At 44.1% G+C, this 20,735-nt stretch overlaps 1 protein-coding gene across 1 annotated transcript in view; it reads left to right on the forward strand.

Moving 5' to 3' along the window:
• The window catches only part of pip5kl1 (phosphatidylinositol-4-phosphate 5-kinase-like 1), a 102,586-nt gene extending 85,031 nt beyond the window's left edge, over positions 1 to 17,555 (forward strand). Inside the window, exon 10 of the mRNA XM_049604090.1 lies at positions 10,646 to 17,555. Within this exon, the coding sequence (XP_049460047.1) occupies positions 10,646 to 11,090 (445 nt within the window). The 3' untranslated portion in view covers positions 11,091 to 17,555. The remainder of the gene's footprint in view (positions 1 to 10,645) is intronic.
• The last annotated feature ends 3,180 nt before the right edge of the window (positions 17,556 to 20,735 follow it).

Genomic DNA, 20,735 nt, shown 5'->3' on the forward strand with positions numbered 1-20,735 from the left:
CCTTGGCTACCCCATGGCTCCACTCACCTCTCCACACCACTGTGACAGCTGTATCCACAAATCCCAGAAGATCGCGGAGCTGGAGCAGCGCATTTCCAACCTCTACTGGATCAGGGATGAAGAGGCGCGGCTTGACTCCGTTGTTGCCTCAGGTCCCGGTCCCCCTGGCAATCCTGCAGATCTGGACTCAACCATCCCAGAATTTGGTCCCGGCTCCATGGATACAGCAGATCCCAACCCCGCTGGCTTGGCCCCAGCTGAGCGGTCAGCCTCAGCTCCGAGCTGATGATCCAGCCGCCACAGTGACATCCAGGCCGGCCTCCTCAGTTCCAGCCCCACATCCTCCAGCGGAGGACCCGTGGCGGCTGCTGGGGGCCAAGCCTAAATGGGTGAGCAGCAGTGCAACTTTAGCTACTTTCACCTTCAGTCCAAATCCGAGGTTCAGAACTAACAACTCCACTCCCAACCAAGAGCCATGGTCCACAGTACATGGAAAAAAGCGAGTGAGGTCCAGCCCGATACATGCTCCACCTTGTGAGCTCCAACTGGAGAACAGATATAACATCTTTTTTTTTTTTTAAAGATATTTTTTTGGGCTTTTTTAGCCTTTAATGGATAGGACAGACAAGTGTGAAGGGGGGAGAGAGAGGGGGTGTGACATGCAGCAAAGGGCCACAGGCTGGAGTCGAACCCGGGCCGCTGCGTCAACAGCCTTGTACATGGGGCGCCTGCTCTACCACTAAGCCACCAGCGCCCCGAACAGTTATAACATCTTGAGTGTTGAGGAATTCCCTGTTGAGGAATTCCTTCTGCTGCAAACTGTCCATTCTCCTCCTGTTTGCCCTTCGACTGATTCACTGCCAGCAGCCCGGGGGGTTGGGGGGGTCTGTTTCGGGACCCCCGTTCAGGTCCACGACCTCCTCCTCCAGGCGCAGGATCGTGAAGGAGGCTGCTCTCAGGGCGAGATGCTCCGGCGGTCTTCCATGCCGTGAAGGGTCGTGTGAGCCCCCAGCCACCGCTGAGGTTGTGACCTCTCCACACACTCCACAAACAGTCCCCACAGAGCAGTGGCGCTCACCCCCTCATCCTCAGCCACTGTTCCCCCCAAACACCGCCATAGTGGGTGAATCCATAACCAGGAACATTCGCTTTTTTAATTCCACCACTCACTGTTTTCCAGGAGCCACTGTCACAAAAATCAGAGATAAACTCCCGGACCTACTGCAATCATTTCCACACTCCATTAAATGTCTGATCTTGCACATTGGAACCAGCGACGTGGTCCAGGGTCAGTCTGAGCTGCTAAAGAGCGATTTTAACAGTCTGTTTTCTGCCTTAAAAAACTGCAGGATGTCAATCTTCATCAGCAGCCCTCTTCCCACACTCGGCCTCGGCGCAGAGCGGTTCAGTCGGCTCCTTCAACTCCAGTCTTGGCTCCGAACCACCTGCAATATCCATGGGTTTTATTTCATAGACAATTTTAACTTATTTTGGAACTGCCCCTCCTTTTATCGACATGACGGACTTCACTCGAGCAAGTTAGGAAGCCGTGTGTTAGCAGCCAACATACAGCATACAGTACACACAACGCCACTCACACATGCGTGACTGTTTACGTGCCACACCCCCTCCTCAGTGCCTGCCTCTTCTTCTACGGAGCATTCTGTAGACATTGCCTCCTGCAGCTCCCCCTACAGGCTCCAGCTGCCACTAACCTCTACAGACAATCCCTCCTGCTTTCCTATTGCCCCAACTACTGGGCTAGTCTCTACCGTACCACAAACTCCCACCTTCATACCCGTAGTAATGAACAACAGACATCACAAACGTCAAAATCACACAACCCACAAATCCCGGTATCAGCAATCACTGTCACAATCATCTGTCTGCAAAGCTGGTCCCAAGTCTCTTAAGCTGGCATTGTTGAATGCTAGCTCGATCAATAACAAATCATTCACGCTGAATGATTTTTTCATCGCTAGAGATTTAGATTTCATGTTTTTCAACGAGACCTGGCAAAGGGGTGAAGATTATGTGTCCATGAAGGAGCTATGCCCGCCTGATTGCGCATTCATATGTGCTCCAAGGACCACTGGCCACGGTTCACACTTGGTTTGGACATTGATTGTATCGTCTCTGAGGAGCTGCCCGTCACTGATGACAACTGCATCCTGTTTAATTTGTCTATTATTTCCGATTGTTCAACCAGCAAGCGTACAAATCGCACCCGTATGTTAAATAACCTCTCGGCTGAGAAATTCTCATTTGCTTTTAACAGTGTAGTGCAGCCTGTTAGTATTAATGTTGACGTTGACTCCCAAGTTTTAACTTTTAACTCACACTGCTCTGCTATTCTTGATAAGATTGCTCCTTTAAAGCCTCGAACTATCCCCGCAGCTAATCCCACTCCCTGGCTCAACGACGACATCCGCTGCCTTCGTCGTAAATGTCGGAGAGCTGAGCGCTTGTGGAAATCAACCAAGCTTCATGTACATCGTCTTTATTTTAAAGAACTGTTAGCTGAATTCAATTCTGTTGTTAGGGTGGCCAGAGCCTCTTATTTTAAAAATCTCATCATCTCCAACAAGAGAAATCCTAGGGTCATTTTTGACACTATAAGTAGCATTACTGGTGCGCAACTGCCTGCTCTACCTGTGTCCTCTGATGAGGACTGTAGCAATTTTTTAATGTTTTTTGTGAATAAGGTTGCCAGTGTCAAGGCCAGTATAACACCCTCCTCCTCCTCCTCCCTTCCTGATCCTCCCAAACAACAGTCAATTATTGACAATTTCTCACCTGTCTCCTTACAAGACTTAGCAGATCTTGTGTGCACTGTGAAGATCTCTTCTAGTCCGCTGGATATCCTGCCCACAACTTTGCTGAAAAATGTTTTCAGCACTGTTGGTCCATCTCTGCCCTCCATAATCAATAGCTCACTGGTTTCTGGTCGTGTCCCGTCCCATTTCAAGCAAACGGTTGTTTAGCCGCTTCTCAAAAAGCCCAATCTGGACCCCGCTGTTCTTAGTGACTACCGGCCCATTTCCAAGTTGCCCTTTGTATCTAAGATTCTAGAAAAAGCAGTTGCAAACCAGTTGGTGACAGCGTTGAACAGTTACAATATCTTAGATAAATTTCAGTCCGGTTATCGTCAGTTACATTCCACAGAAACTGCTCTTCTCAGGGTCTCCAATGACATCATGATGGCCTCCGATGCCGGTAAATCCACTATCCTGGTTCTGCTTGATCTCAGTGCAGCCTTTGACACTGTTGATCACCACATCCTTTTAGACAGGCTGAGGGACAGGGTAGGCATCTCAGGCACCGCCCTTCATTGGTTTAAATCCTGTCTGATCAATCCTTTTCTGTGGCTGTTGGCCCTCATAAATCAGAGTTTGCCCCCCTTTTTGATCCAAAGGTTCAGTGCTTGGGCCTATCCTCTTTACACTATACATGCTCCCTCTCAGAGATGTCATCAGCAATTTTGAAGGTATCTCATACCATATGTATGCAGATGACCTCCAGTTATATTTTTCTTTTAACCCTGATAGGACTGATGGAATTGACTCACTGTACGATTGTATGAATGTAATTAAGGACTGGATGACTACTAACTCCCTTCAGTTGAATGCAGCTAAAACTGAGATTTTAATTATTGCACCTGATGCCTCAGCATCTAAAGTGGCCAGCTGCTTAGGGTCCCTCAGTGCAAATGTATGCCCCAAGTTGAGAAACCCTGGGGTCACATTTGATCATGCCATGCTCTTCGATGACCATCAAAACTGTCACTCGCTCCTGCTTTTTCCACCTCAAAAACATTTCCAAACTCAGATCCATGTTAACTTATTCCGAGCTAGAAATGATCATCCATGCTTTTATTTCCATTTCCTCAGATTACTGTAATTCTCTTTTCACCTGTCTCAATAAAACTTCATTAGACCGCCTCCAGCTGGTCCAGAACGCTGCCGCCAGGCTTCTGTCCAGATCTCATAAGTTCACTCACATCACTCCAGTCCTGGCATCCCTGCACTGGCTCCCTGTTAATTTCAGGATCCAGCACAAGATTCTAACCATCACTTACAGAGCCCTCCATGGTCAAGCACCTGCATACTTGATGGATCTGGTGTCCTTTCACTGTCCTGTCAGGTCACTGCGGTCCGCTGAAGGCCACCTACTTACTGTCCCTCACACAAGATTAAAGACAAAAGGTGATAGAGCCTTTAAGGCTGTTGCACCGAAATGGTGGAATGCACTACCTCATGAGCTGAGAGCGGCCTCTTCCGTGGACAGTTTTAAAAAGCAGTTAAAAACACATCTGTTTAGGTATGCGTTCCATTAATTGCCCATTGTATCATCTCTGTATTTTGCTGCACTTTACTTTTTATTTGTTTTTGTGTATTTTGCATTGTTTCTGTTGTTGTATTTTTAGTATTTTATCTTGTGAAGCACTTTGTGAGTCCTCTCTGTGAGAAGTGCTATATAAATAAAATTTACTTACTTACTTACTTACTTACTTTAGTACAGCTTTTGAGTATCTGTACTTTACTTGAATATATATTTTTTTTTAACTTACTACTTTGACTTCACTACATTATCAAGTAGTGACAAGGGTCATACTTTGGACTCCTCTACATTTCTATGAATGCTCTTGTTATGCGTTACATTTGCTTTGAAGTCAGTGGATGATTTTTTCTTTCTTTTGTAAAATGCAGAAGATTATAAACTGTGATCATGCAGTTCTGTGTGTGGTTTGTTTGTCAAAGTGATGTTCCTGTACCTCATGCATGTGCTCCTCACTGCTTTAACTCTAGTAATAATTTGACTCAGCAACTTTCATTTGTATTGGAATAATATTGGAGTAATATCGGATCAGGAGTATATACTTGGACTCAAATAGAGCTGTGTACTTTGTCCACCACTGCTAAGAAGACACCACTTACCAAGTAAATGTCTGTCAGATATCCAACTTAAAACTAACTTCACCACTGCACTGAGTCTGGCTTGACTGCAGTGTTTTGGAATGGACTGGACTGTGGAACAAGAGATTATATTTTGAAATTGGAGCATGTGCAGGTGGCGTACTTGTGATGTGTACAGTTTGCTTGGTCACTAAAAATTGATGTTCGCATTGGGGCCTCCGAAGACTTTTGCAGGCATTGGTGGAGGACAATACAATATTATCACCAATACTGTAGAGAATTCCAATAATAGGCCTCACGGGAGGGAAGCTGGCGTCCCAAGAAGACAGTTTCCTCATCCTGTCAGCACTTAGGAACTGTAGGCAGTCTTCTACAGATTTGCAGTCAATGTTTGCAAGATAATGTCTCTGCCCAGACAATCTGAAACAGACTGCACACAGTCAATCTCTGGTCTAATAGGGCTGCCAGGAGGCCTGCCATGACTGCCCTTCACTGTCAGGCCCGTTTGCGCTGCTGTTGGCAATATGTGCACTGGAACCTGAACATGTGGAGGAACGTTATGTTCAGCAATGAGTCCAGATTCTGCCTATAGCAGTTGGATCGTAGGATCAAAGTGTGGAGAAGATGCGAAGAATGCTTCGCTGATTGCTGCACCGAGGCAGTGCAATGGTGTGGGCTGACATGTCCCTTACTGGAAAAATGAGGCTTGTCATTATTGGAGGCAATCTCAATGCAGAGAGATATCGAGCTGAATTTCGGCAGCCAGTGGCAATCCCATATCTCCACAGTCTGGGACCAGACTCTATCATCCAAGATGACAATGCTCGCCCCCACAGAGTGGGGTTTATCAGAGACTACCTCCAGAATTTGGGAGTGGAGAGGATGGAATGGCCTGCCAGCAGTCCTGACCTCAACCCCATTGAACACTTGTGGGATCAGCGTGGGCGTGCTGTTTGTGCCAGCGTGACCAACACAACCACGTTGGCTGACTTGCGGCAAATGCTGGTTGAAGAATGGGATGCCATCCCACAGCAGTGTGTGACTAGACTGGTGACCAGCATGAGGAGGAGGTGCCAGGCTGTTGTGGCTGTGCATGGTTCTTCCACACGCTACTGAGGCGCCTCTTTGTTAAATGAATAAATTGTTAAATTGCCAATATGTCTTGTTTCTTCAGACTTCATTCATCCAATCCACCAAACGGATTGGATGAGTGGGCGGCTGTGGTCACTCAATAATAAAGTTAGGATACCAGACATTCCAGTGACGTTGCTGTGACGTTTCGGGTTTTCCTTGGCGCCCTGATTGTCAGCCGGGAGGGGGCCCCGCTCCAGCAGGGCTCCTTACACTTTGCAGTCCGATCCGTGGAGCCAGTTCCAGGACCTCCGCGCCACCGTCTGCCGCTGCCCTGTCCCGCTGCCGGCAAATTCAAAGCCAATCTGGCCTCTAAGTTAGCCACTTCCCTTCAAATGATAATGTGAATGCCCATCAATCCAATCAGGCTGCCACCGCTACTGCTCTGCCGTCACCCAGGCCCAATGCCCTCAACACATAGGAAAAATAGGACTCAGCACACACTCTGCCAATACAGGGGGACTCACACACACCAAGTGAGGAGAATGATTACTTTCCTTTTTGTGAAGAATTGTGAGCGTTGATACAACAGAGTCTGGAGATCCGCACCACCAAGCCAGGGAGTCAGGACCGTGAGGGGAAGCGTGAGTCCGGTCACGATCTGGGGAGATAGCAGCCGCAGCAGGAGGAGAAAACAGCAACCTGTCCACAGTCCAGCGTGCCTGTAGGAATCTGGCGTCTTCCTTATAGGGAGTGGGAGAACAACCAGTGATTGCAATCACTGATGTGATGAGGCTCAGGTGTGTCCGTCTGCAGCAACATGTGCCTTTGTTTACAGTTTATGATTGCAGGTAAAACAGTCCAACACTTCCACAGCACACAACAATAAACACCATAATATCCATCGCTTTGGTAGTGCACAGTGATAATAACCATCAATATCAAAATTGTCCATCACTTTATAGCACACAGCAATAACAAACATCAAACCATTTAAATAACAAAATATGGAGTTACCTGATCATACCAGTAAAAACCAGAAGGCAATGTTTTGCATACTATGACATTACCTCATTACTAGTGACACAGATGGAAGTCTGCACCTCTCTCATCGTCCACAGAACAGGGTTGCAGGTAACCATTTTTAGACAAAAATAAAACAGGATTAGAATATATGCCATTTACATAACCAGCGAACCAACAGTGGTTAGATGAGCCACCGAACTGAACTGTACCCTACTGTACTGTTCGGTGGAAACGGGGCTTTAGGTCATGATACAATATCATTGGGATATCAAATATATTGTGACATGCTGAGTATTGTGTTAAAATTTGCATACTAACTTTAACTATTATTATTGTAGCAAAATGTGATGCAAAACAGACAGACTGCACATGTGACAACACTTTACATGCAGGTATCCCGCTCACTCAATGTCAACACCCAGGTTAGAAGCGTTATCTCAGCCCCGGCTCCAGAACCATAGATTTGATCAGCCTGCCCCACCCCTGGCCCAGACATCACAGCTGCAACCCCCCTCATCCTCACCTTCACCTTTCCCCCCACCTACACTCCTGGCACTGCTTCGACACCTCCCCCACCCCCGCTCCCCCGGACATCTCACCACCCCCCACATCATCGCCTCCACCCCCAGCACACAGCCCCCCTGCTCCAGCTTGTCCTTCACTACCTGTCAGGTGAGATATCAGCTGAGGAGGATAAAGACGAGGAAGGCTGCGGGTCCAGACGGCATCAGCTCCAGGCTCCTGAAGTCCTGCACAGACCAACTGTGCGGGATAGTTGAAACCATCTTCAACCTGAGCCTGAGGCTGGGGAGAGTACCACAGCTGTGGAAGACATCCTGCGTGGTACCTGTGCCCAAGACTCTATACCCCAAGGACTTCAGCAGCTTCAGACCAGGGGCATTAACATCACACCTCATGAAGACTCTAGAGTGCCTGGTCCTGTCTTGTCTCCGCCCTGCAGCAGGCCCTTCAATGGACCCACTGCAGTTTGCCTACCAGCCTGACATTGGGGTGGACGACGCCATCATCTTCCTCCTGCACAGAGCTCTTTCTCACCCGGAGAAGCCTGGAAGCTGTGTGAGAATAATGTTCTTTGATTTCTCCAGCACTTTCAACACCATACAGCCTGCGCTTGTGAGGGACAAACTGAGGCACATAGGGGTGGCTAATCACCTCACATCCTGGATCCTGGACTACCTCATGGACCGGCCGCAGTATGTCAGGACCTAGGATTGTGTATCGGACTTGGTTGTCTGCAGTACGGGGGTCCCACAGGGGACGGTGCTGGCACCGTTCCCCTTCACCCTCTACACTGCAGACTTTTTACACAACACCCCCACCTGTCATCTGCAGAAGTTCTCTGACGACTCTGCCTCATCACAGATGGGGATGACAGGGAGAACAGAGAACTGAACCAGGACTTTGTGGACTGGTGTCTGAGGCACCACCTTCAGATCAACGCAGGGAAAACCAAAGAGCTGGTGGTGGATTTCCACAGGCGCAGACTCCTCCCCCAACACCGGTGAACATCCAGGGAAAGGACATTGGGATGGTGACATCTTATAAGTACCTGGGTGTTCATCTTAACAATAAAGTGGACTGGACTGATCACATAACAGCACTATACAGGAAAGGTCAAAGCAGACTTTACCTCCTGAGGCGGCTCAGGTCTTTTGGAGTGTAGGGGGCGCTCCTGAAGACCTTCTTTGACACTGTGGTGGCATCAGCCATCTTTTACGGTCTGCTGGGGCATCAGCGTCTCGGCTGCAGATAGGAAGAGACCGGACAAGCTGATCAAGAAGGCCAGCTCTGTCCTGGGATGCTCTCTGGACTCTGTGCAGGTGGTGAGGACTAATGACTCCCATCCTCTGCAGGAGGAGATAAAAGCTCTGGAGAGTTCCTTCAGCAATAGACTGATTCACCGAAAGTGTGTGAAGGAAGGCTATCGCAGGTCCTTACTTCCTGCTGCTGTCAGGCTTCACAACCAGCACTGCTCACAGTAAACTGCACCATGGACACTCTATGGACACTACGGACTCTTATAAACACCACTATGAGCACTGCTGTCCCCCATGTTGTTGGTTATTTGCACATTCAATATTCACTTTGCACTAAATATGTTCACTTTAATCCATTGCTCACTTTTTATCACTGCTCATTATTATTACTGTTATTATTTATTGATTTTTTCTGTATTTTGTACTTTTTTTGCATGCCTAGTGTTTTTAAGTTTTTTAAGTTTTTAAATATTGACATCTTTAATCTGACTCTTTCTCCTGACTGCTGTAACACTGGAATTTCTCATTTATGGGATCAATAAAGGTGTATCCTATCTTATCTTATCTTATCTTATATTGTAAGGGGGGCATGTGATGATCACAGGGGGGCAGCATTGCATTTCCCACAGATCTGCACATACATAACTGCCAAAATAGACAAATGGCAATTGTCTCTTATTACCGGGACAAGCACAAATTTCACTTCATATGCACATGAAAACCAGTTGAACAACCGACACACACTGCAAACACTCAAAATCATACCAAGAATATTTGTCTCATTTCTAGTCAAAATGTCTCATTTCTAGTCAAAACAAATATTACACTTAAAATAAGACTCATCACCTAAAATGTAACTTGTTTTTAGACAATTTTCACTTGTTTCAAGCAAATTTTCACTTGAAAAAAGTAGAAAAATCTGCCAGTGGATCAAGATTTATTTTCTTGTTACAAGCAAACCAAAAAACACTTGATCCACTGGCAGATTTTCTACTTCTTTCAAGTGAAAATAAGCTTGAAAGGCGCTCTGGTGTGACTTTCATGTATTGCTCTAGTATGAAGAATGTGAGACAGCAGTCACCAGTCCTCTGCTAGATATTGTGCCATTATAGTCACATATAAATCCACTGACTTTGAAGTCCAGGTTTCACAAGTTTATGTCGCCCTTCCTGTTGTTGTCAAAGATTCCACAACTTTATGTTCAGTAATCTCATTGTAGCTGTGTATGGCTTTTGCAGTTAGGCACATATGTATAACAAAGGGTACAGTTTTGCAATTTGCACCGCAGCACAGTTAAGGGTGCATTTCACCCTTTGTGGGTACTTTAAGAATTTCATGGTTCCTTTGTGTCTTATTTTGACAGGTTTAGCAGCCACAAAAGCCACACCATCCTTTTCTTTCCCCATTTTTCCTGGCAGTATTGCACAATAGATGAATGGACAATGAAGCTCATGCTCATAAACGGTGGTTGGCAATAACACTGTTATTCAATGTCTGAGCATGCCTTTTGTTACTTCTGACAAAGTTGCATCGTATTTGCGCTGTCACATGGCCAAAATATCTAGTGGTGTGAGTAGGTTTGTGTGGTAAAAAAGTAAAAACATATTTATTAATTTCAAAACCTGTCCTATGCTTTGGAAATCATTTGACAACTTAACAGTTCTAATCTTATCTGCCAAATCACATCAGATGAGGTACTTCCTTGTTACTTTTCCTTACTGCTATGACATTGTAACATCTGGCTGTTAAGACAAATTAGAACATTTTACAAAATGGATGAACTGTGAGTAAGGCTTCATGCAATGATTGATGTGACTCATACCCATCCTCTTACCTGTGACTTTCTCATTTTAGATCTGTGAATCCAGGCTCCAGCCCTATCCATGCAGGCATAGCTACTGTCCCTGGGGCAGTCCCAGAAGATGAGTCCGCATCACTTATGTCTAAAACAGATGGCAGCTATTTGAAGCAATCACATGCAGGAGTTGCATCAAGTGGTGGCACTCTTCAAACATGCCCAGGGCATGCAGGACCAGGCAGTGACGCAGCTGAACTTCCAGACTTCAGGGCCCAAAACCGACGTTTACTGCCCAACTTAAAGAATCCTCTGCATGTCATTGATGGGCCTGAGCAGCGCTACTTCATCGGCATCATTGACATTTTCACAGTTTACAGTTTTAAGAAGAGGCTGGAGCATTTGTGGAAGATGTTGAGACATCCAGGCCGATCCTTCTCCACTGTCAGTCCACAGACTTACTGCCTCAGATTATGTAACTGGGTACAGGATCATACCAAATAGAACCTGCATCAAGTGGTGGAAACTTACCACCAGCTCTCGCTGAGCATGTCTCAACAACTAAATGGCCAACCAAAGTCCTCACACATGCATTGACATGGAACAAATTTATCTCCATCTATGGCATCATATTTGTGCCTCACGTGTCAGAGCACTGAAAAATATTTGATGCAAGCAAAATACATTGAGACTGATAGTTTGCGATTGAATTTTGCAAAAACAAAAAATGCTTCTGACTTCAGTTCTCCTCTTGGCTAAAATTGCAACACATTGCGACACTTTTACCAGTTGAAAGATCTGGAGAACTTGAGAGCATGTAGACTGTAGCAGGGATGTTGAGAGAGGGTTTAAGAGGGCATAGAGCAGGTAAAGAGGGGTAATGAGTGAAACTAAGCAAGATTGAGACTATTATTTAAGTTAATGTGGAAAATGGGAAACACACAATTACACTGAGCACAGAAAACATTTTTGTTTGCTTAATTGGGATTTAGGGGCATCTATGGTTCAGAGATTGTATTAAATATTCATAACTGTTTTAATTAGTTTATAATCACCTGAAAATAAGAACTGTTGTGGTTTTCTTACCTTAGAATGAGCCATTTATATCTCCATATGGAGTGGGCCCTCTTCCATGGAGTCCACCATGTTGTTCTACAGTAACACAGGATGGACAAACCAAACACTGGCTCGAGATAGACACATTTGCGTTTTTCGCTTTGTGAAAGTGGACCACCACATCACTGGTGACCAAGACAGAAAACAATTAATATAAAGGGATTCTTTGCCGCTGTGCAGATGAATAGTGTTTTGCTTCCCCACGTGCTGCTGCCAACACCCGTACCTCCACTGTCAGATGCGAGGGAAGCCAAAGAAGGTTCATCTTCACACTCTATGACACACAACTGGTTGAATATTGGCAAAGCTTCCCTGCTTCCCTTCACTGGTTCCCTTAGGGACTTGGGTTTGGAACCGGAGGGTTGCCTGTTCAAGTCCCCGTCCAGACCAAATATGGAGTGTGGACTGGTAGCTGGAGAGGTGCCAGTTTTCAGGGTCTGATTTTGGTTTTGGAAAGGGGTCTAATCTTAGATCTCCTTCCAACCTCTCCAGGTAACAAGTATCATTAAAAAACCTGACAGCACTCACTAATAAGTATAATACTTTTAATATAGTGGATTGCAAAGCAGCAGTCAAACGGTCAGTCGGTCAGGCGTCCGTTTGACTGCTGCTGGGCCTGTTGTCTTGGAACTGGAAATCAATGCTGAAAAAGCCTACATTAACATTGTGGCTCTGACTTCCATATTGTATGACAATTCCTGCTATTTCTGCTGTTGTTTTGACTTTGGCTATTTTATTATATTATGTTCCCAGAACATAGTGGTTCAAGTTTCCTGGAGATCTCTGAAAAATCCCCTTCTGCAGTTACCACTGGCCAACTGGAAAATAGCACGTGAATAGTTCATCTCTCCTTGAAGGCAGTTTCCACTCTTGACACTGGATCCGATGATCTCCCTATGCATGGCCAAACTATTTCCACAAAAACTTATCTAAACCTGACTGGAATGGTAGCTGACCAAATTCTACTGTTTGTGTGGATTCATTCCCCATTGTACCAATGAAGGCCTCCCCCGATGGCTTTGCCCATCTCTGACTGTAACACCTGTCATCTACTCTACCTAAATAACCTTACATTCATGAACTGTGCACAGTTCCACCTGTGATGAGACCCTCGTCCTGCAAAACACCTATAAGCAAATGTTAAACATGCTCTTATGTCCCTACTGCCATCCCTCTTAGGATAGTTCCCTGACCAATGGTGTGTCAGAGGCACTGGAGGTGGTTTTCTACAAAACCAAGAAAGTTTTCTAGAATTTAGACTTCAGATTATTGTCCCCAGCCAACAGCATTTGTTACACTAGACACTTATTTCAATAGGTTGACCACTGCTGCTTCTTTCTGCCCCATATTTGCTTGAAAAGGAATGCACTGGAGATGTGGACTAAAAGCATATGAATACCTCTCTAAGGGTTGGAGCAGAGTCTGCAGTCTAGGCTATGCAGTCCCAGTAATTTGAGTTGCTAATCATTGATGATGATTGATGTTTAATGTTGTACTCATGTGCCAGATTACAACACTCAACATATCCTCATAGAACGGTTTGTATGATATCCTACGGAAATGCAGACCCAACAATTTGTATGGTATCTTACCAAGTAGCGCCCTATGAATGAAGTTATATCCTTAACATACATTTATATTATTAACACAAAGTTACAGAGGTTAGGTTTAGGTCAGTAAAGTTACTGTGGAAAGGTTTAGGAAAAGAAGCATGGTGAGGATGTACCGTCAAATGACTCAAAGTTCATACGGTTCTGAACACACGTCACATAGGGAAAGTCCTGAGGGAAAGCCCACAATTTCATGACCCATCCACCACCTCAACTTGCCTCCTTACAAGACTGCTCAGGACTGCTTCCTTGTTTACTCCCATCAGTGCACTGGTCATGAGATCACAGCCGTTTAAAATATGTGGGATATGTGTGAATTTGGGTGCATTACTTCTACTACTACTACTACTATTACATTCATAGCCTGCAATGCTAGCCTCTCTGGTATTATTGATATCAGCCATTGGGGCACAAATATTGCTCATTATGTTTTTATTGGAATAATTGGTTTTATTTTCTTTGCTATTGCTATTATTATTACTTGTATCCGATCAATGTATGAGACTGATAAGTGATTACTGATAAGATGACCACTAAAATGATAGTTCAGTGAGAATCTCTTACAGGTCTAACTACTCACTAACCTATCTCCACTGCACAGTGAATAAAAACTCATCTGAACCAGCCACAGAACTGGACATAAAGATCAGCATTCAGAACAAGGTTTTATACTTTTACGTGAAAGCTAACCCAAAACAGTGGGTTGTTGGCTGAGCTTATCAAGAGGTCTGAGTAAAACTAAATAGTTCGCAGTAAACCTAGGACAGGGTTAATAACAATACAGTCTGATTCAATCTGCCCTAATCCTTTCAGGACCTTAGAGAAAGTCTCTCTGGATGACAAAAAAATGAAGAATTACACACAGGGATCTGTTAATCACTGTAAAATAGTCTTGTCTCGGCACAGAAGAAATGTTATACAGAACAGCAGGAACTTTATCAGTGAACAGGAACGACAATAATACACTATAAAACTGAAACTATGGGGTAATATATTTTCTCTTGAGTAGCCCTATCTAGAGCCTAGTCTGCCTCATTCAGTGGTACTTGTAAAGTCTTATTATATTCCAAAAAGGGGGTCCAGATCATCCCTTAAGAGTGTATCTGTTTTCTGAAGTTTGAGGAAATGCATAGAGTCACTAATCCATCTTGTGAATTTAGGAGGTGCTTGTTCATTATGATGGTGGCCTTTAACATGGATGTTAATTCATGTATTTTTTTTAGACAGCTAAGAGAGATTGTGGGACATAGTGAACTCACCACCCACACACAGCGGGCAATAGAAACAACACTGATACTAAGAGCTCTAATGTCAATAGTAACATAGTATTTATATGGGAGGGGAGGGGTTATGTTAAGGATGGCCCCAGTGCGTCATGGAGTATGCCCACCCAAAAAAAACCTTGACACAGAAATGATGAAAAACAATTTAACAGTCTAACTCCATGGTTCAGGGTTACACAGTTTAGTCTTTGAATAGTCAGTTTATTTCTCTGAATAGGGTATGTTTGGAAATATTCATTCCAGGTGCCAGAGTGCACTCTGGCACAAACTGGACCATTGGTAAATTTGGAGTGCTGTTGGAATGTACCATTTGGCAATCCGCTGTACCACACTCTCGGAGTAGCAGAACGCACTCCAGCAGGGTGAAGTTAATGTGTGATTAACTTAACTGTTCGATAATTCATGTTGAAATAGAACACTCTGTTTCTTTGACCAACAGGGCTCTCATTTTAGTGAATTTATGAAGGCACCATGTCAGGACACTCACTGTCTGCACACATGAGTGTTACTTGAATAAGTAAACCCAAACCAATGCGACCAGACTAGCCAACCCATATGCTCTCACTGGAGAGCTGAATGGATGATTTGATAGGATTGTCGAAGGTGGGATGGCTGGCTTTGTGGTCTTTTTTCACTGTTACAGTCATTAGCGGCAGTAGCTCAGTCCATAGGGACTTGGGTTGGGAACTGGAGGGTCGACTGTTCAAGTCCAGACCAAATATGGAGTGTGGACTAGTAGCCAAGGCGCCCTTGAGCAAGGCACTGAACCCCCCCAACCACTCGGGGCACCTGTCCATGGGCAGCCCCCTCTGACATCTCTCCACTCAGTGCATGTATAGGTCCTGTTTGTGCATGTGCATATTTCGGACCTGTGTGTAATTGATAACGGAGTGAAAAAATTGAATTTCCCCTCAGGGGGATTAATAGAGTGTATCAAAAAAAAGTTAAAATTAAATTAAAAAGCAGAAGCAGCATGTGTAGACCTTCAGTAGGCTATACCTTTCGTAGCTAACTAGCTAACCCTACACTTTTCAGGGTCTGATTTTGGTTTTGGAAAGGGGTCTAAACTTAAACCAGTGAGAGCCAACCCATATGCTCTCACTGGTTGATAACTATACCAATTTACCAGTTTCCTCTGTATTGTTTTGATATCTCACATTAGCAAATACGTAGTCTCTATATACAGACTCTACAGAGTCTGTAGGCAAACCCCGGAGATCTTGCCTCTGGAAGAAGAGCGGAAGAGCCCTGGTTTCCGGTTGTAGGCTGTTTGTATTCCGCATGATACTGACCAATCACGTTTGAGCCGGCTGCAGTTGTTTCCAGGTTAAACGGTCCGTGCAGTGAACTAATGAGGCGGAACACAATTGGCGTCACTGCAAACTCTGAATCCATCGCAATGGTTCAGCATATTTACTTATATCGGAAACGGAAATTCTCCTCCCCCGCCCAAATCAAACTGGAATGGCAAAAAATCGGGGGTCTGCCCCCAGAGGCTGTATCGCCGTCTGTGGGAAGTCAGACGCCCAATACAGACGAAGGGTTCCGAGAATGGCAAATATGCTAAAAAGTTAGCGTTACAGAGAAATCCAATATTCCTCTTTATACCATCCCAATTTCTCATTAGGTGGACAGGATAACCCTTAATACACTAAATGCTATTCATCCCTATAACAACAAGTGTGTGCTGCACATAAGAGCATTTTTGATGACCACATCCATCTAGTCCTTTCGTCTTATTGCATTTAACCATAGTTGTTTTCATTTTTGTTGACGGGCAGTGGTGGCTGATATGTGATAAAAATTAAAATTTTGAGCCATGACTCCTTCTATTCTGGCAACCAACAACACAACAAGATGACATTTTAATTTTGCTTTTCCCAAACTTAAACAAGCCCATTCTAGCCAGACCTTAATTCCTGTTTTGTACAAGAAACAAAAGACCAAATTGTAAGTTTTCATACATTTACAGTTTACAGTAAAAATCAATGAAATTTCTTGTATTGAAAACATACTGAACCGTGACACTCCTGTATCATATCAAACCTAAGTGTGAAATTTGTGAACTGTTATGCCCACTATGTAGTTATTAGCTCATTCTAAGGTAACGAAAACACAACAATTCTTATTTTCAGGTGATTACATGCTGAAGAAAACACTTAATACGTTCCATTTTTGTCAGTATATCCCTCTAAATCGTACACACTGGACCTTAAATTTGAAGTTATGACTGTCTAGGATGAGCAGAAAGATGAGTGTTTGAAACATGTCACCAGTCCAGATGGTTCATGTTCCAACATGAAATGAAGTCAACCTGCAGTCTTTTTATTATGTTTTAATTTTTCCCAAATGTGTGCAATGGAAAGGCAATAATTACAATGTTGTCTGGTAATGTTTTTTATTGCCAGAAATCTCCAGGTCAGCTTTTATTTACTTACCATTTCTTGATTTGTAACCTTTTGTGTGTTGATTATACAGTTTAACTGGTTATAACTGTAAAGACTTGTGCTTTCACTTTATCTTGGAAAAAAATTGCAATTTTTATTATTTATTATTTTTTGACATGATCTCATGGTCAAACCTGCATTCTCCTCTGTAATGCAGCAGTGCCTCTTTAGAATATGATACTTACCATTAATCCACTTTTAGCCTGGGAATATTATGAAAATAACAAAAACAAACTTAGTTTAAAACTGTTATTATGTTTGCTTCACTGACAAGTAAGATGTATATGCTGATGTATGAATGTCTAAATACAAAGATAAAACTGTAATACTACTCTTTCTTTGCGATTTAACATTAATGTAATAGATGGTTTTACCTTATGTCTGTGCATACTGGGAAAGGTATGTGCTGTAACCTTTGCCTAATGGATAAATGATGTGTAGGAGCTAAGCTTGTTGTCTGGTGTGCTTTTCCTGTGGTATTTTAACATCTCACACTTACAGCAAATCCTCTGATGAGACAACCTGACACTGGATGTTCACTGTTAAGGTTAATTCACCGTGGGCAATTCCCCGACAAGGGAGGTGCCTTTTGTACTTAATGATTATCTCAAACTAGAAAGATTAAGTACTCCAGCAGCTACACAGTATGAGACTTTTGTATATCCTGCTTTGACTAAACAACCCATGGGAAACCTATTTCTGTCTGAAAATACATGTATAATGTCTGAGATTGAACCCAAATGCAGCACTCAAGTTACAGTTGGTAATGACTTTTATTTATACACGGAATAATCAGGAACTTGAACTTTACTGGGAAACAGATGATGTAGATAGGTCAGAGGCAGGCAGGATTGGTAACAGGAGATCATGCAGGTAAAGAGTGTTGGAAAGTCTTACATGAGGGTGAAGAACAATCTGGCAAAGACTGTGGGTTCATCCGAATATCCCTCCTCGACTCCTCTGTCCTCTATACTTGATCACTTGACCCAGAAATCGATTGAGACTCGTCATCTTGTAGGACGTCTCAATACTTTAAATGCGCTGGAAGGAGCTGAGGAAAGAGGAGGCTTTCAGCGGGGAGGGAAGCGAGGATACACGAGTGCAGCCTTTGCGGAAGTCTTCTACCGACTGACAACCCCCCGATTGGATATCAGTTATTGATTGGACAGCTGATCGGGCTGATCTGATACATCCCAACATACTGGAGTTTCATACAGAGTCAAGACAGATAACAGATTAAACTCAAATGTGTCACTGCCACATTTTATATTTTATATGCTCTCTGATTCACCATCCAGTTAAAGATCAGGGCCCGTATTCACAAAGAAGACTAAAAGTAGCTCTTAGTGACGTTATTCTAAGAAAAATCTTAGAATTCCTCCAATTCTAAGATTTTATCTTAAAAAGATAAAAGTTATTCACAAAGCATCTCAGGCCTTAAGAGAGCTCCTAAGGTGAAAAACTGTTAAGAGGAGGGAGGAGGACTTTGAAGAAGCCTAAGAGTGTCTTAAACAGAGAAGATGGCGGAAAGACAGAGAAGAAGGAGAGATATTCTCCGTATATTTAACGACAGTGATTTAATAAGACGCTACCGGCTTGATAGTGCAGGGATAATGTTTGTGGTTGACCTCATCAGGGATGAGCTTACTTTTCCCACCCAGCATAGTAACACAATAACGCCCGTTTTGGATTGCAGCACGTACCGGTGCTTCTCACACTCATCGCTTGTGCGTAAAAGGAGAGGGAACGACGCATTGATTTGTCTGGCAACGCTCCCAAGTCTGCCTCTTCCCTTGTGCCGTGATCCCAGGACCGAATTTCCCTCTTAAAACTCCTTTGTTCTCCTCCACGAGCTGTGCCAACAGCAGGCACTGTTCTTCTGTCCAGTTTGGCTTTTTCATTCTTTTTCTCTCCATTTCATTCATTGTTTTGGTCATTCTGCCTAATCAAACCGCTTTTTACAAGGAGGCCAGCAATCACAGTAATTGCTGACAGCTGAGTCTGCGTCCACCATTAATATCAAATAGATTAAGTAGTAAAATTACCAGCATGGGCGAGTAAACATAACAGTAAGAAAATCAATATAATAATCGGCATGTGAATGAGGTACGTTCAAACATTTTGAAGCTGTGTAACAATTAATTTAATTTTGCTGAGTTTCATCATCATGACATAAAATTATTTTCACGATTACACATTTCTTAACAGCCTACAGTCTAAGTTCTACGATTGGTTCATTTCACTGTCCATTCATTACTAGGAGCGCTTTTTTTGTAACAACCAATCACAGCTTTTAGAAGACTGCGTCATACCTAGCAACAGGGTCAACCACACCTCCTCACTAAGATAAACGTTTCTCTCCCCTCTTTGCTCAGAGTTGCTCTCAGAAACTTCCTGAATGACTCTTAAGCTAAGATTCCTTGCTAGGAATTTTTAGGCTAAGTTAGGAACTCTCTGAGAGGACTCTGAGAATCTTTGTGAATATGAGCCCAGAGCAAGAAAAGGAAACAAATGACTTCCTTCATTTATTAAAAATATTTTTTTCTTCACGATCTGTTATTTCCCTTATCCACCTTTACTGATACAGTTAAAGTCACAGAAAGTCTGTCTGTCAGCAATAAACACTTTAACATCACAGACCCTCGGACTTCTGGTTTGGCAATGTAGGAGAGAGACCTAGGGTGAAGGGGCTCCTGATCAACTCTCTTATTAAGTATATTAATCGAAGTTTTACACACACATATTAAGCGTCGTAGCGGCTTGGACCTACTTATACGCAAAGTACTGTACTAAAATAGATGCTGAACCCTCATGACGGCGAAATGGAAACCAGACATAGCATAGCTAACAAGCTAGCAACAATGGCGGCTGCGTCCATCGACGCCAAAAAACCTGGCGACAGTAAACACAGAGATCCTGTCTCCATGTCTGAACTGATTACAGAACTATCTTAGCAACGGGTCAACTTTAAGGAAGATGTGGCCATGTTAATCCAAGAGTCAATTCAGCCTCTGCAAGTTTCAGTGAATGGGCTACGTGACAAAGTTAGCTCTTTTCAGGGCCGACTTGTTGCAGCAGAAACCCTGATGGGTGAAAACTTTCAACGGATCTGTGACGCTGAAGCTACCGTCAAATCCCTCCAGGCCCAGAACGCAACCCTGCTGGATCGGCTTGAAAACCTGGAAAATAGATCTCGCAGAGCCAACCTTCGTATCCTGAATTTGCCTGAAGGAAGCGAAGATGGCCACGACCCTACTATTTTTATTTCAAAGTTGCTGAAAGACGTCATGGGAGATAACGTATTCCCGTCCCCCCCAGAGCTGGACCGTGCACACCGCGCAGCTGGACCTAAGCCTGCAGCAGGACAACCCCCATGGCCCATCATCCTCTGTTTTCATCGGTGCCGGGAGAAGGACGCCGCTTTGAGATGGTCCAGGCAGCACGAAGTGAAGTATAAGGGCATCACCTTGAGAATATACCCAGACCTCAGCACCACTCTCGCTAAGAAAAGATCGGCATTTAACGGCTCAGAGTCACTTTTGATGGAGAAAGTCACCTTTTTGAGACACCAGAAGAGGCCCAGGCGTTCTACGATCGCCGTGTTGCAAAGTAAACATCTGCCCGCAGGCTCGCTGCGACCAGAGAAGTAATGACTGTGGGACTGTGTTTATTCTGTGGCAACCGTGCACGATG

The sequence above is a fragment of the Epinephelus fuscoguttatus genome, linkage group LG18, assembly GCF_011397635.1.
Source record: "Epinephelus fuscoguttatus linkage group LG18, E.fuscoguttatus.final_Chr_v1".
Lineage (NCBI taxonomy): Eukaryota > Metazoa > Chordata > Actinopteri > Perciformes > Serranidae > Epinephelus > Epinephelus fuscoguttatus.